This window comes from Rhipicephalus microplus, chromosome X (assembly GCF_043290135.1).
Source record: "Rhipicephalus microplus isolate Deutch F79 chromosome X, USDA_Rmic, whole genome shotgun sequence".
NCBI classification, from domain to species: Eukaryota; Metazoa; Arthropoda; class Arachnida; order Ixodida; family Ixodidae; genus Rhipicephalus; species Rhipicephalus microplus.
In genome coordinates, this window is record NC_134710.1 from 6,403,121 (window position 1) to 6,420,642 (window position 17,522).

The window sequence follows — 17,522 nt, forward strand, 5'->3', positions numbered from 1 at the left end:
GATTATTCTGGAACCTACGTCGCCGCTAGCGACAACGCAAGATTATTCTATTGCAAGTGTCTAATGCCGACACGCTTCGCCGATTGTCAGTCGATCGACGGCCGACGCTCTGAACGCCGCTATCAGTGCCAGTGGCTTGCTGTAATCTAACTCTCCTTTTACGTGACCACAGGTTCGGCCCGAATAAACAGTTTATTATTCGACCTGCAGTCTGCTCCCTTCATCCATGGGACCACGTCACGGCCCCGTGACAATATTATCCCACGTGATCAGTTATAATAGGTGTTCCACCTAATTCTGATAAAAAAAGCTTTAGGTTTTAGGAGAACCATTTGCTTTAGCAGGTTTTATCTCCTATGTACAGGGTGTCCCACATAACTTGAGCAAGGAATTAGAAAGTGAAAGCACTATAGATTGGATTGAACCAAGCGCATACAACTTGCACTAGCCTGTAGGTACTCAGGCTATTTGTTTATTTTTTCCCATACTAATTATTAATAATTTCTAATTACGCATTCTTTCATTATGGGCTGGAAACCCAAATTATGAACACTGAGATGTAAAGCACTTTTAGAAACCACCGACTGAATTGTTTCCTGTACGATACGTCTAGCGCTAATATTTTGTCCGCGTTCAAAAGAAAGCATATAACAGCACTATAGCAGTGTGCTCGTGGTGCGTCCCACGCCTTTTTTTTTTCTCAATTCCGCGGGCTTTCTTTACGACGTGGAAAAAATAACAACGTGAGACGTATCGTACAGGAAACAATTTAGTCGGTGGTTTCTGAAAGTGCTCTACATCTCGTTGTTCATATTTTGGATTTCCAGCCAATAATTAAACAAATTGGTAATTAAGAAGAATAATTATTTAGTATGGGGAGAAATAAAATATATCAGGAGTACGTACATGCTAGTGCGAGTAGTACGCGTTTGGTTCAATTCGCCACTGAAGTGTCTTGCATTTTCAAATTCTTGGCTCAAGTTATGTGGGACACCCTGTATAAGTGGTAGTCATGTGTTAGAGTAATCATCAACAAGATCAACTTTATTCAGGTAACGATTTCATTGGAGTTGAAGAGGGTAAAACTTCGGAGTGACCCTATAGAACACCAAGGTTATTTTGTGTTGAAATCTACCGGAGTGTTCTCGTAGCGTAAGCTACATTGGCCGAAGTTGACCAGTTTCACGTGGGTTACGGTGAGCAGTTCTGCGCAAGCGCGACAAGCACTGACATCACACGACGAGCAGCTGGCGCACCGAGGACCTGGAAGTTGCTGGTGTGTAGTGTAACATTAGTGGCTGGCGTTTGACTCGCGTGGAATCGCTCATTCATAGTGGTTATAAGAGGGAAAAGAAGAGGAAAGTGAGCCCCGTAACTGTCTCCATCAGCGTGCGACACCGCAACAGTAGCTCACAAGGGATGGGAGTGAGGAAGGATTAAAAGGATAGGATTAAAGGTATAGAGAGAAATGGAGATGCGCTAGGACAGCGAGCGACGACATATGAGAGATAGGAAAGATGGAAACATGGTCACAGGAGTCCGAGGACGGGGAACCACTTCTGGGAGCTCTCGTCGGCGACAGGAGATGGCGTAGGGCTAATCCAGTCGGCCAGAGCTGTGCTGACGTCGTCGTATGGGACCGGCGGCAGGAGGTGGCGTAGGACCAACCCAGTCGGCCCGAGCTGTGCTGTCGTCGGAGATCGCGAGGGCACAACCGGTCGGCACCGAATCCAGCGAGCGAGTTCGCTAGTCCTTCTGTAACTCGCGCTACGTATATCTTGGCACAGCCGAGCTATGCCGCAGTAATCAATTTCTCGAGACATGAAAATGCCAAGAAAAAACGTTGTGCTCGTACGACGCTTCATCAAGCCAGTGCCACAGTCTCTACATCAAAAAGAAGGTTAGCGGCCATGCCAGTGCACTCAAACGCTTCAAAGCATTTGATTGATCTTATGTTCAATTGTTATTTCATTGACGTGAGTGAGTGAGAGAGAGAGTCTGTGCGTGCGTGCGTGTGTGTGTGTGTTGTGTGTGTGTGTGCGTGCGTGCGTGCGCGCGCGTTTGTGTGTGCGCGTGCGTGCGTGTGTGTGTGCGTGCGTGCGTGCGCGTGCGTGTGTGTGTGTGTGTGTGTGTGTGTGTGTGTGTGTGTGTGTGTGTGCTTGCACTTGAGCAAAACGACTCGCAAGAAGCGCGCGGACTTTATATGAACAGGCGCAAAAAATTATTAAACTGATGCGACCTAACTTAACTAAGAGACACCGGCTAATTTGGTGCCCCGCACACGCTGGCCTGGAAGGGGGTGAAATACCGAGTGCTTTAGCTCGAGATTCGACTAACCGAGCGGAGCGATAGCCTCCCGCAATCGAGACCCATTTAATGGCCCCACACGACAATCTCGCTTACCAATGAAGCACTTGACAAAAATATAGTACCCCTCATAAATCAGTTGAAGAAGAACACGCCACGGATCTCCGCAAGCTGTAGACGGGAGTATTTTTGAATTTATTGCGGCTCAGCAAAATATGTATCCTACGTTATCGTGGCGCTTGTATGTGGTGCAGCAGTTCTCCAAAATTATATCAAATACCCTGTGTGATCGAAAGCGAGATACTTTGAAATAGTTTTGAGGCAACACAATTGTAATGAGTTCGGAGCAGTGGGAGGCACAACTTGCCAGCTTGGACCGAGAGGTGCAATTAGCACTTCTGAGTCATGCTAGGCGACCGGAGCAAGCCAGTGGGGCCCTGTACTTGGGGTCCCAACCAACATGCTCCGGAGTACCCTATTTTACTCCTTCCCTCAAAATAAAGTTCTGTTCATCAGTCTGTCAGCCGTAGCTGGGGCATCTTTCGTGGGGCCGGTGAAAAGACGCCTACAGTTAGCCGATTGTAGGTGAAATACGCCGTCTGCGTCTGGGCTCCTTGCTTTTCGTCGGCCGATATCGGTCGCGAGATGCGAAAAACGCGCGAGGGGACGCTAAACGTACTTGCGCGCCCAATTTTCTTCCTTTTCGAAAACGTGGATGAGTGGCGTCGGCTGGTTTCTTCCTTCGAACTACTGGCAAGATGGTGTTAGCAAACGCCTCTTTAGAGAAATCTTGTAGATACCACCAATGGTGGGAATCGTTGTAATGCGAAGCAGCCAGTAAAGAGTTGCATTGATTGCCTTGCTTGTCTTCGAGCCAGATGAAGCTATTCACATTACGAAATGTACTTTAAAATATATCAGATGTTTGTGATGCATGCACGCATGTGGAATCGGGTATATGTCGAGCGACTGAAATACGTTTTCGTACATTCTGGTATAGATAGCGCATAACCTGTTTATTATGTTCGGCACACACCCGTGTCATACCAAACCAGTTTTGGTATCGAACCAGTGAATAAAATGGCCGGACGTGCAGCCAGGCACTGTTATGTGAATTGTGTGGTATATGTTATGCATGCCATTATTTTCATGTTACAATCTGTCATTCAATTGCATCACATAGTAACGTTGCGGAATACTATATTAAGGTAGCGGAAAAGCCGCAAACATGAGCTTTTTATAGAAATCATGCAGTACATAAAATTCAAGCCAAGATTTTGTTTTTTGCCCCGCCGCGGTGGTCTAGTGGCTAAGGTACTCGGCTGCTGACCCGCAGGGCGCGGGTTTGAATCCCGGCTGCGGCGGCTGCATTTCCGATGAAGGCGGAAATGTTGTAGGCCTGTGTGCTCAGATTTGGGTGCACGTTAAAGAACCCCAGGTGGTCAAAATTTCCGGAGCCCTCCACTATGGCGTCTCTCATAATCATATCGTGGTTTTGGGACGTTAAACCTCACAAATCAATCAATCAATCAATCAATCAATCAATCAATCAATCAATCAATCAATCAATCAATCAATCAAGATTTTGTTTTATCACCTGTCATTGATGTTGGTCATCTAGTTCCCCCCCCCCTTCCTACTCTATAAACTTTGGTGTATACCAATGTAACGAACCGGACGCGTGAACAGTGTGAGCGAGGCATGTATCATGACCGACAGAGAGGAAAACCAAATTTTTGTGTTCAAGTATCCTAAGAAAGCCCATCGTCTATAAAATCTAGAAGCTTCTTAGCACATATTCAACGCTCCACAAAGAAGAGTGTTCCACACTCAGAAGTGTGGCAGCTTGGGCTAGTTGGTATGGCATGACGATAGTCATAGCGCGAAAACAAAACGACGACACAGAGACAAGAAGGACACGAAAGACATGAGCGCTCATGTCTTTCGTGTTCTTCTTGTCTCTGTGTCGTCGTTTTGTTTTCGCGCTATAACTATCGTCGTTCCACACTCGCCATGATGTCTACGAGTGGCACTGAGACTTGCACGAACATAAATAGCTGACCCGATGACGACGACCGTATCTGCAGTTGGCAAGAGCAGCGTAATGCGAAGGTTGCAGGTGTGGTCCGCTTTACATTTTTCACATTTATATCTTCTTCTGGTTTTGTGTCATTGACAATGGGAATGGGCTTGAATGGGACTGACAACTTGGTGACTGTTTGCGCAGACGCGTTCTTTTGGGCAGGCAGCAGTCCGGAGCCAGACGGTGCGGGCGAGATCGTGGCTGACGAGAACGGCAGGTGAGCAAGCGATGCACAATTCATAAAGATGGCATGTCACACTTTGCAAAAGCTCTTTCAAGCGTCGTTTTACAGAAAGGTCAAGTAAGCAGTGCTTCCATGGTTAGGCCTTATACTTCTTTTTTGTGTGTCATGAGATGATAGTGCACGCGCGGTCTTCGTAGTTTTTCAAATCATGCGCAGAGTCATTCAAGGCGACAAAACAACCTGGAATATTTTTACATGCTCATACGGGACGCTTCTCTTGCGAGGACACTTTCGGATGCTCTCAGCACGTAGGTATAGGTTTGATTCCTTTGTAGAATTTAGGTGCCCAACCCAATCTGGTATAAATTAATTCTACAGTACGTCGTGCCTCAAAGTTATATCCTAGCACTGGCATGCAAAATACCGCACAATTATATGGTCAAGGGTACGAAAATTCCTCTCAAGCACGGCCGCTGAAATGGCGCCGAATGAACAGAGATTGCAGTGATGTTGTTTTGGGGCGTAGTGCCTGTATACGCTGACGACATCGCAATTTTTGCTACAGCTGCAGATATACGTACACTGTATTAGAGTACAGTTTTTATTTGGATGGTCTGGATACGTGTTTCGACATTATTCTATCAATAAATATCAGGAAAAGCGCAATCGTACCAGGTGGTCAAAGTTCCTGGAGCCCTCCACTATGGCATCTCTCATAATCATGTCGTGGTTTTGGGACGTTAAACCCCACATATCAATCAAGTGCAATCGTAGTTTTCGGCTAAGTGTTCCTGTGCAGATTTCAGTACTTTACAGACGGGACGCTATCCCACAGGTAGAATTTGTTTAGTGTTTGGAGCGACTTACACCAAAAAACTGAATTGGACTCGAATATAGAAAATATGGCAGCTAAATAGGCACGGGTGGTAGGGATGCTTCGTAGACTCGGCACTAAACGATCTGGTTTACGTCGCCATGTGCTCGTCCTGATATATTGTAAGTATATTCGCCGAATATTAGACTTAGGCTGCGTCTTGTTTCCTTAAGCACCCGCTTACAAACTTCGATCACTGGTATTTCTAGAACATTAGGCATCCCAAGTCCAAGAATTTGAGCACCCTAAATTTGTCGCAAATATTATAATAAATAAAGAAGCGCACCTGCCTTTTCTTTACAAGGTTCCAAAAACTAGCAATTCGTACCTTGCTAAAAACATATGCATCCCCATAGAAGAGGTGGCATTGGGTTTTCATTGATGAGCCGATGACATTTTTTCGCCAAAACTTGTCTAGATTAAGGGGCCCACAAGTGATCGTCGTAGGAAAGCTCTTGGAAAAATTACAAGTAAACCTTCGTGGAGTACTGATGTGAAGGAGACCTATTCAAACAATTAGATTGAAATTTGACAACATATTTCTTAAGAATCACAAAGGTCTTCCCGGTAGCTACCTAACTACCATTTTAAAAGACCAACTGGCAAGATTAGCAGTAAACATAGTAATAGCAACTGATGCGTCAGTTTGTGAAGAAAAAGCAAGAGTGGGCATTGCTGATTGATTGATTGATTGATTGATATGTGGGGTTTAATGTCCCAAAACCACCATATGATTATGAGAGACACCGTAGTTGAGGGCTCCGGAAATTTCGACCACCTGGAGTTCTTTAACGTGCACCCAAATCTTAGAACACGGGCCTACAACATTTCCGCCTCCATGGGAAATGCAGCCGACGCAGCCGGGATTCGAACCCGCAACCTGCGGGTCAGCAGCCGAGTACCTCAGCCACTAGAAAGAGTGGGCATTGCATCTTCATTGTCGGATTGATTTTTTTTCCAACTCGTTCACCTGATTTTACACATGTTTTTCAAGCGTAATGGCTTGCAGTTGTTTTGGCATTACGAGAATTGCCTCTGTCCATAACAGACACTGTCATTCTTATAGACTGCCTGTCTGTCAGTTCTTTGTTAATTACACCTATTATGTGTAATGCTTTACAAGTGTTTTTTCCTTTGCCCCAAGACATTTACGTCTCATTCGCTCGGTATGCTTACAAGGTCATAACACTTCAACCCTCAATGAATATGCAGATGCACTTGCTGTGGCCTCGCATAATAGACCCATAATGGTCCTATAAATTCTATAAAATTGATCGCCGTGGCATGATTTGAAAATTTTGTCTCATCGGATGACTTTGAATGATCTCGCTTGACAACATCTCAGTTTGCTCATCTTAAATACCCTTAAAACCATCGATGGTGCTCCTCTAAGAGGGCGGAAATACCAAGTACAAGAACACAATGTCTAGTTCCCCCATCCCCACTGAATTTTTGCCTACACAGTAATCATTATGCTTCCACTTCAACGAGAGTGAATCTCTGCATCATTTTTTAGCATGCTGGTTATTTACAAATAAAAAGAAAAGACTGTTAGAAGATTTCTCCGTATGATAGCCTTAAATTTATCCCCTCCGGTGGTTATTCTTTTGGAGCAACTAAAAATGGCTATAGCCACAGGAACGCTTGTGAAGCCATATGCGATTTTCTAAAGGAAAGAACACGAATACAATGTTAAGCTTAGGCCTCCATTCGCTTTAGCTTTAACCCTATCAGCTTGTTCAGCTTCCTTTTCCTTTATTCATTCTATTCTTAAAATATGTTTCACCAATCTTTTATCCTTATGCAAACGTATTCGGCGGGTAAAACAATTTTATTGCTAAGAGAAGGTACCGTCTATTTCATGGCCAATCGCCCGAAGTGTGTTGCGCCAGGAATTTAAGGGACAACCAACCAACTAACCAACCAATCAGTTAACCTGTAAACCTGTGCGCTTTTTGTAGTGCTATCTCTATCATTGCTGTCTACAGCGGGATAAATACTCCCCATAGCGTCTTTTTGGGGAAGGTTGAGGGTCTTACAAAACGCCCGGCTATGAAACTAAGCAGCGACGCAGGTCGTGGGCTCGAATCGCGGCTCCGGCGGCTGCATTTTTGATGGAAGTGAAAATGCTATAGGCCCGTGTGCTCAGATTTAGGTGCATGTTAAAGAACCTCAGGTGGTCGAAATTTCCAGAGCCCTCCACAACGGTATCTCTCATAATCATGTGATAATTTTGGGACGTTAAAACTCCCACATCAATCAATCAATCAATCAATCAATCAATCAATCAATCGAAACTACACAGCGGATGCCACCTTCGTCCAGCCAGTATGCACGAAGATGGCGCGCAGTCCTCGCAGTTCCTCACTAACTCTAACACTTATAATTCCTTCACACCATCTCGACCCTGGCACATTTTGCGACATGCACGAAACTGAAGTTGAATAATGGCTCGTGTTATACAAGCACGTGAGCAAGAACTACAGGTGGAATCAAACGCCTGTGCTGAAAAACGTCTTACCTAAGAGGTACTGCATGCGCATGGCATGAGATGCACGAGGAAGAACTTGCAAGTTGGGACATCTGTGAACAGAAGCTCCGTGACTTGTTCAGTGGGCTGCTCTACAGGTGGCTGTCCGACTGGAACTGGCGGCGTGAGTTAAGTTATTCACGGATTCGTCCGTCGCATGCATATATTCAAAACGTTCGAGCACTGTGCCGCATAACCGACAAAGACATTGCCAAGGTGGACAAAGTCAGCTATTTGTCGCAGGGGATAGCTGACAACGCCTTTGGCCTTGATTGATTGATATGTGGGGTTGAACTTCCCAAAACCTTCATATGATTATGAGAGAAGCCGTAGTGGAGGGCTCCGGAAATTTCGACCACCTGGGGTTCTTTAACGTGCACCCAAATCTGAGAACACGGGCCTGGAACATTTCCGCCTCCATCTGAAATGCAGCCGCCGCAACCGGGATTCGATCCCGCGACCTGCGGGTCAGCAGCCGAGTACCTTAGCCACTAGACCACCGCGGCGGAGCTGCCTCCGGCCTACTAATGTGCCAGGACTATTATACCGTTGACTCGATCATCACTGAATGTCGGTGGTGTAAATAAGCTAAAAACAGGAGGATTATTCAGTGCTCAAGCCGCCTTCCGATCGCCGCTGCGACTTCTGCGTGCGAAGATCCAGCGACACCGCACCATATGGCAAATTCTAACCTCAGCAAGATTCTTCGCCAAGAGCTGCAAGCCATGGCCCACATTAGGCCATGGCGTAAGAAAACTTACTAACAATATCACTAATTCTACTCGAAGTGCGTCAGAAGTTCGCAAACATTTATGTGTCCTGAATTCTCAAACCGCTAGCTTTGCACACCAGCTTACGAGCATTCATCCTTGCCCACAACGCCTAGCCCAATGCCATGACACTTGTTGCTGCTGCCTCTTTGGTTCCACGGTTTACTCCACGATACCAGAATGCATTTGAATGGCTCCGTACAGACTATTGACCAATATGTTCTTCATGTTCTCGCATTGGCCGCATTTTTCGCAATGGCTGCTACAAATGATATTTCCGATTGGGTGTTCCCGGTGACTGGCGTCCGAATCGTGGGCAGCACTCTGCAACAATTTCTCCCGAAGGCCACTTCCAGGACCACCCATCTCGCCTACCATTTCCACGTTCGGAACTATGCTCCCTACAACGCTGACGTGGTCGCCCAGAAAAATTTCAGCCCCTCGCCGTCGCCTCAGGGTCGCCAGTTACACTCCCCTCAGCGCCGTCGCTCTCCGTCACCTGGTTATTCTAGACACCTCCCGGAAAACTAACAAGTGCCGCCCTTCAAAAGACGGCACTCTATTGACGAATCTGACCCAAATACTTCTACCGATCCCTAAATGCAGACGAAATTTACTTACTGTCCTCATTGATGGTATAGCCATTACAGCTCAAATCAACACTGGCGCTTACTCATCTGCTGCGCGGGTTCTACGCTTAATTCTAGCCTAAAGGAAGTTCTGCCAAACCTGTTATAACTGCCAAAAATACGGCATTCTTGGGCCAAATTATCTCCAATGGCCTATAGCTTTCCAAGTAAAAATACTATGATGTCATCTTTCCTTATCTTGATATTTTTGACATCTATGAGCATCCTGTAGGTCACGCAAGCGTCGTATCTCACCGTATTGACACCGCCAATGTCAGTCCCTTGCAGAAATGCCGTTACAGTGTGTCTTACATTGAGCACCAAGTTATCCTGAAGGAGGTAGACAAAATGCTCAAGGAAGACGTCATTGAGTCTTCATCTAGACCTTGGGCATCACCTGTGGTGCTAGTTAGGACAACAGCTGTGATGCATCGACTATAGCCATAACAAAAGAAAACCAAGTAGTATGACGTCTGTCCTTCGCGCTCGATTGCCTTCACGGTGCCCGTTTTTATCGTCACTTGATCTTCGATATGGATACTCGCAAATTTTTTTTGATGACCGCGACCGTGAGAAGACAGCGTTCGTCACACCCGATAGTTTTTACCACTTTACGGTCATGCCTTTTGGGTGGTGTAAAACTTTTGAACGCAAGATGGACTGTCTCCTACGTGGTTTTCGGTAAAGAAACCTCTGTGTTGTCTGAACATTGTAATTGTTTCCTGCCCACATTTGTGAATCACTTCTCTTGTCTGTCGGCTATTCTCAACATTTTTAGCTGTGCTCGCCTTCAGCTCAATTCGATGAAGTGCACATTTGAGCGCCCACAAATTAAACTACTTGGCCACCTTGTTGACGCTACTGGGGCCCAACACGACCCTGGCAAAGTACGCGCAGTCCGCGACTTCACGGTTCCGCTTTCTGTACAAGAGGTAGCAGCTTCTCTGCTCTTACTTCAGCCGCTTTGTCAGGAACTTCGCGCACAATGCTTGACCCCTCACGGATCCCCTCAAAAAGAACGTGAAGGGGCGGGCCTTTGCTTCTATAATTTTCGCTCTCAAGTAACCAGGCTCATTTGGATCCCACCACCTCGACTGAGCTGCGCACTCACGCAAGTGGCCACGCTATTGAGGTGCACTCGCTATAGTACAAAGTGACACAAACTGTGTTATTGCGTATGCTAGCCGCCTTGTGTCACAGTCGGGAAAGTATTATTGTATTACCGAGCGGGACAGTCTAGTTCTTGCTGGGGCCGTCGCTAAATTGCGTTTATACCTATATAAAGGCTCGCAATGATCATAGACCCTCAAGCGCTGTGCTGGCTTTCAACACTTAAAGACCCTTCTAGAAGACTCGGCGTTTGACATGACGATCGCAAGAATACACGTTTGGAGTAGTGTACAAATCTGAAAAATTGCACAGCGATGCAGAGTGTTTATCACGGCACCCTGTTGATCCACTCCCACCTGCACCGAATTGAAAGCCGATGCTTCCATCTTCTTCATCACCGACTTCCTACACGTGGACGATCAACAACGGCGAGATTAGTCATTACTCCTCATCATTGACCGCTTTCAAGCCGGTACAGGCGAATGTTAGCTGATCATGTTCTTGCTGAGGCGTCCCCCGCTACGCGACCGATTACCAAAGAGAGGGAAGACCACTCAACCCCTTGTCTATCCGGTTCCCTCTTGGCTATGTGTCTCAATCACTTCTCACATACAGGGATTTGGGCTGGGGCCGGGAAGTAAGAGACGCTACGACCTGTTTCTGTTTACTGATTCATTTAATTTAATAGCAAGTGCAAATGGCGTACACACATACTGTCCGTGAACTACATCTCTGTTAGACGAAATTGTAACACATCAGGAAATACACGCGGCCCGCGAAACAGCATACATAAGCGAAGTAACGGTGACAATACAAGGGTGCCTCAATACAGAGTAAACACAGGACGACACAAATGATAAAGTTATCAATGAATAAAACCGCGCAATGTCTCAATATGCCGCATCCCTATACGCAAAGCTCGTTTAAATAAGGGAGGTGAAGTTCGTCTCACAGAATGTCCATGTAGTCGGGGCCTCGGAGTTGGCTGCTGGAATTGGGGCTGAAGGTTGGTTCTTGGCGTCGAGGTCTGATCTGTCCGATTCGTCAGCGTCTTCATCGTCTTCGTCATCATCGCCTACGTTGTCCCTCTCAGTGATTTCCATCTTAGCCCTCTTTCGTAACGCTCCATTCACTCGCCTCATATCCCTAACTTTCATTCCTCATCGTACCATTCTTGCCTCTCTACCATCTCGAGCTCATCGCAGCGTAAATCTCCGACCCTCCTCGGGTCGTCTCGTAGTCCCTTTTTGTATGACCAGACTCCGCCCTACCGGGGCACCAAACCAATCGCCACTATCAACGCGGCATATTTTCTTGTCACTCGGTGTGCGTCATCTTCGACGGCCGCTCCCGCGGCCCACACCAGTAGAAAACCCTCTCCCAAACAAAGCCGAGCAAGTAACAATGTTCAAACTCAAGCCTCAGAAAGAGAGATGGGCGAGCCGTCCGAAGACACTTTAATTACGGGCGAACAATGGTGCTGATGCTTCCGGTACTTGATGAGCCGATGTCCCGACAAAGTCTCAACGGTTCCATGCAGCTCGGTGTCTCCCGCGAAATTCTCCGTAGCCGCCGCTTCTTCGTCATTCAACGCCGCAGGTGGCCATCCGCGCAGAACACAGTAATGAGTCCTGGAGCCACGGAGGCTGACGGAAAGTCAGACCGGACCCGGCACAGGCGCTGCGGCAGGGTCGCATTTCCCGAACCAACAAAAGGTGCTCTGCTGCTCCCCCATGCCACAAATCTGAAGGGTGCGTGCGGATTATCTCCACCGTACACTGTCACGCTGTCTGTAGACGACAAGGTGCCGCCCGCTCCTCGTGTTTGCGCGAGGGAGGGGGGGCGAGAACAGTAAAAATAATCCTTCCAGGTACTCCACTCCGGAATGCCCATCCGTTACACCGATGGTTTTCTTTTCCTTTTTTTATGCGTGGGTTTAAGAAACGAGCGAAAAAATCTTGAAAGGTCCGGGGTTCAGTCCGTGTTTGCGAGAACGTCACATTGCTGCAAGACAACGTTGTGTACCATCACACCTTACACCTAGGGGCGTAGAACATTTACTTATTCCACAACTTTCGGGTGTCTACCGAACCTTCAATCGTGTTCGATGATGTTTTTTTATGTTTTTTTTATCGTTACGTTCGGTGCTACGTTGCAGCATGCCAGTTCTGCTATTGCTGAAAATACCTACTATTGCCGCTGCCGGTCACCTTCGGCCGGTTGAAATCTCGGTTGAGACCTTTCATCGAGTCATATTGGACTCACCAGGTCCCCTTCCGATTTCGACAGCCGGAAAAAACTGGGTTGCAGTAGCCACAAATGACGCCACTTCATATGCACTCACTCGAGTGCTACGGACCAGCTGCGTGGAAGACATTGCCGTCTTCCTCCAGCATGACGCTCTTAGTCACATAATCACAGACTGTGGTTGTTGCTTCCTCTCGTGTCGTTGACAACCTACTTATGCTAGACTCGCCGCAGCATTAGCATTTATTTCCCTACCGTTGTCAGAAAGGAAGAGGAGTTGGCTCTCGAAAGCGCCTCGTCCCAGAGTACATGTCACTCATCAACCCTTCATCATCCAATTACGTTCAACCCGGTAAGGGTCCCGCCCCTGGGAGGGGGACGGGTCTTATGTTGTTTCGGTTGAACGGCCCTACCCGGACAAGGGTGCCACCTCCGCACGACGCCCAGAACTCACCAAACGCCTCCACCACACACTGATGGTCTCACGTCTACACCGATTTCCTTCCCGTTCGTCACCTTTGCCGGTGTTGTGTTCCAAGCACCCCTGTGTCACGAGCGAGCTCCGAACCCGCGAAGGACCAGTTGCTGAAACTGCTTCCAGATGCTGACTCCTCCCCTTCCCCCGCTCGGCGCAAACGAGCCACCGTCGTTTCCCCCGGCAGTTCGGCCCCGCCTCCATCCGAATAGGAATAAACTTGTTTTTAACCGTTCGAGGCTGTCTGAGCTTTTTGGACTACCGCGGCCAACGCGTACGTCTATGGGCCGACGACAACACCGGACATAACAGTGGCGACGAGGAAGTGGATTTGGACCAACGTACGCAACGATATTAACAAGCTACAAGCTATGGCTACGCACGGGCTCCCAAATCGGCTACCCGAATTCAACGGCTCATCATGGTCATCGTGGTTTGGACGCCTGCAATTTTACTTCGAGGCTAACAACATCACTGATGCAGCATTGAAGAGAGCCAACCTGCTAACGCTGTGTGGGGAGCAGACAAACGACACAGTCTATGCCCTGATTCAGCCACGCACTCCAGCAGCCGTTGACTACGACGACATCGTAGCAGCGCTACAAGAGCACTATGACCCAAGGCCATCGGAGGTCTACTGTCGAGCCCGCTTCCAACGGCGAGACCAACTGGAAGGCGAAAAAGTGGCCGAATACGTAGCGGCTCTCAAAAAGCTCGCTGCTGACTGCAATTTCAGGACGTTGACCGCGACAGCTGCAGCTACTGCGCACGAGGAAGGATCGACTGCCACACCTGCTAACACCACTATGCTCTTCTTGGACGTTATGTTGCGTGACCGTTTTGTGTGCGGACTGCGTGACGCAGGCCTACAACAACGCCTGTTCGCGGAGATGGGTCTCACCTTCTCCAAAGCCTACGACATCGCCCAACGAGCGGAGAGCGCCGGTCACCAGCAGGGGGATATTAGACGGAACGTCGAGCCGGTGCATCACACCAGTCAGCAGTCAGGCCATTCCACGTCTAAGGCGAAATGAAGCAGAAAGACACAGCGCTGTTGGCGATGCGACGACATGCACGATCCTCAGGTATGTCGATACAAGACAGCGACCTGCAATTTTTGCCAAAAACTGGGACACATTGAAAAGGCATGCATCTCGAAGCGCAAACAGCTCAGACCAAAGACTTCAGTGCAACGGAACAACAATGTCGACGCACAGGAGGGCCAGACGCAAGATACAAGCCAAACAGCACTAACGTCATCGGCACTATATGACTTAAACGCCGTTACAGTTCAAGATTGTCAGCCTTGCCAATGCAACCGCAGAAGCCCGCCAAGAGCTCCTATTCCTGAATGGGAAAGACCAGACACGCCTTGGCACACCCTGCACATTGATTTTGCTGGACCTATCGAAGGGTGTTCGTTCCTGGTGGTTGTAGACGCATACACCAAGTGGCTGGAGGTAAAAAAAAATGGCTACAACGACATCGGCAGCAGTTATCGACACCCTGCGGTCGTTGTTTCTAACGTTTGGCCTACCGCGCAAGGTGGTCTCGGACAACGGCACTCCGTTTGTGTCCACGGAGATTCTCAAGTTTTACAGCGACAACGGCGTCTCGTCTGTTACATCAGCTCCTTACCACCCGGCTACGAACGGACAAGCCGAGTGCTACGTGGCTGAGCTAAAGCGCGCCCTTACTAGAGACCAGACTGGGACGATGCAACGCCGCATCGCGCGCTTTCTCTTCAGACAGCACAACACTGTTCAAAGCACTACTGATCAAACGCCAGCGAAATTAATGTCCAGACGAGAAATGAGAACCCAGCTGACAGCAATTGTCCCGGAGCCCTCAGCGAAAGCACCGTCGGAGGAAGAAAAGCTCCCGCATAGCAGGAGAATTGAAAGTGGACAGCGCATATACGCCCGCCAGTTCCACAGAAAGTCCGGCTGGGTTGGAGCGACGGCACTCAAACACATAGGTTTGCGGTCATGGCTCATCGACATTGGTGGAAAGGCCACACGCGGCCACCTTAATCAGCTACGCCGTTCAGGTAATTTGCCATGGGAACCTCCCATTCAAGCAGCCACCTCGACGGAAGCTTCGTTCCACTTAGCCTGGCATCTCGCACCAGATGAATCGGCGCCGCCACCCGTCCCGCCGCCCGCCGGCCCTGAACACAAGAGAAACGACACCCAGCGAGCAGAGGCTTCTCTTCCTAGTGCGTCCAGAGCGTCCACGCGCCCACGGCGGCCCCCATATTGCTTCCAAGCGACAAGCTAAGGAGGGAGGAGATGTTGTGTTCCAAGCACCCCTGTGTCATGAGCGAGCTCCGAACCCGCGAAGGACCGGTTGTTGAAACTGCTTCCAGATGTTGACTCCTCCCCTTCCCCCGCTCGGCGCAAACGAGCCACCGTCGTTTCCCCCGGCAGTTCGGCCGCCGCCTCCATCCGAATAGGAATAAACTTGTTTTTAACTGTTCGAGGCTGTCTGAGCTTTTTGGGCTACCACGACCAACGCGTACGTCTATGGGCCGACGACAACACCGGCCATAACAGCCGGTAACCCGTGGCGTCATGACAATGCCGGCGATCCATCCTTCTATTTTTGGTCGTGATCTAACGCGACCTTTCGGCACCATGCTTTCGTCTGTCACACTGCATTTTTGGTGGAGGCGAAAATGCTGCAGGCCCGTGTGCTCAGATTTGGGTGCACGTTAAGGAACCCCAGGTGGTCGAAATTTACATAGCCCTGCATTACGGCATCTCCCATAATTATATGGCCATTTCGGCACGTTAAAGCCCACATACCAGTAAATGGTCTGACCCAGCAACCACCACTTATGCTCAAGATGTCATCAGCCGTGCTCTCATGGCACGCTCACTCCTCCTACTGTGGCTCCCATCTCGTCGTGTTGGTCTCAGCTAGAAGGCCTTACCACAATATGCCAGGCCCTACCTAGTCCTTGCACCAGGTGGCTCCTGCCACCTACGAGATTTCCAACAACTCGATGGTGCACCCGGAATTGAAATCGTACATTTTCCCCCTCTTAAGGCCTACAACGTTGAGAAGCCCTTTTAAACATAGCAGGCACTGAGAAAGTGCGTTACAAGCTGAGGTAATGTCATAGGTATGAAAAGGCTGCTCTGGCGCGGCTCCTGAAATGGCGCCGTATGAACAAAGACAACAACAATGTTGTTTTGCGGCTGAGCATAACCTGCCGTGTTGACCTGCGAATGTGTGCGTTCTGTGTAGTGCTATCTCTATCAGTACTGACTTCCACTGAATGCGTACTGCCCGCAACAGTATAATCATTTAGTGGAGAAATATAGAAGAAAACTTACCAAACTTGGAACGAATATCCCATGTCTTCATTTCCAATCGAATTGTACACAATTATAGCTGCACTCACTGACCTTGACTTGAGTGTTCACATATTTTAATAGAAATACAACTACACGACGTCTGCTATTCATGTGTGCAGGCGGGAGCGGCTCCGACCCTACAACCACGAGAACATAGTCATCAAACTGGACAAGCCGATCCGCAACTACCGCTACCTGGCAGTGTACTGCCGCCGATACTCGGTGAGGAATTCACCAATCTTCCTCTCTCTCTCTCGGACTTCCTCAGTGAGAGAATTAATGTGCCATCTATTTCGTGGCCTTGCACGAGTTTTCTTCGAGTGTGCCAATCTATGCGCGCCATGAATGCTAGCAGTTTTCCTTGCAGCCTGTTGCTTGTGATTCTTGTGCATAGCTACTAAATGAAACAGTATTGAATATGTGGCATGTTTTGTATTTTGCGAAACATAGGAACGACAATTTGTTGAGGCACCTCTACCAGTATATGTTGCTTCTCTGTAGATTCGCATGCGAGCGGGACAGTCTAGTTTTCGCTGGGGCCAGCAAAAGAGGTTATTTTGCCATGTTAATGCACCCCCGTGCACGCCGAGTTGAGATCTATTTTTGCTAAGTAGTGTAATAAAAATAAGAACCTGTGCAGACACCACTTGAGTGTCAGTTTTACACTCGAAGTCTAAAAAAAAAAAACGTACACTGCTTACGAAACCTTGCTCACTTCAATGCCTAGGAAGCAGTATTTATGACATGGCATGGAGAGACTTGGGGTCTACCAGTACCCATAACAAATTCACGTAGAGAACCTTCCCTTTTTAATTTCGGATGTACATAGTAGTTGCAACCTCTCGAGTTCGTCACAATGTTTTGCATGCTATAGATACGTTAACATGTAGTATATATCGGTTTTTTACCTTTACAGGCATACCTCTATGCAAGTAATGTGAATAATATTTA

The 17,522-nt window shown here is 48.1% G+C and overlaps 1 protein-coding gene across 1 annotated transcript in view; it reads left to right on the top strand.

Annotated features, from left to right (window-relative positions):
- Positions 1-17,522, top strand: part of LOC142777396 (protein Skeletor, isoforms B/C-like) — a 253,917-nt gene that overhangs the window by 71,564 nt on the left and 164,831 nt on the right. The window contains exons 3-4 of the mRNA XM_075881745.1: positions 4,535-4,607; positions 16,691-16,793. Coding sequence (XP_075737860.1) covers positions 4,535-4,607; positions 16,691-16,793 — 176 coding nt within the window. The remainder of the gene's footprint in view (positions 1-4,534; positions 4,608-16,690; positions 16,794-17,522) is intronic.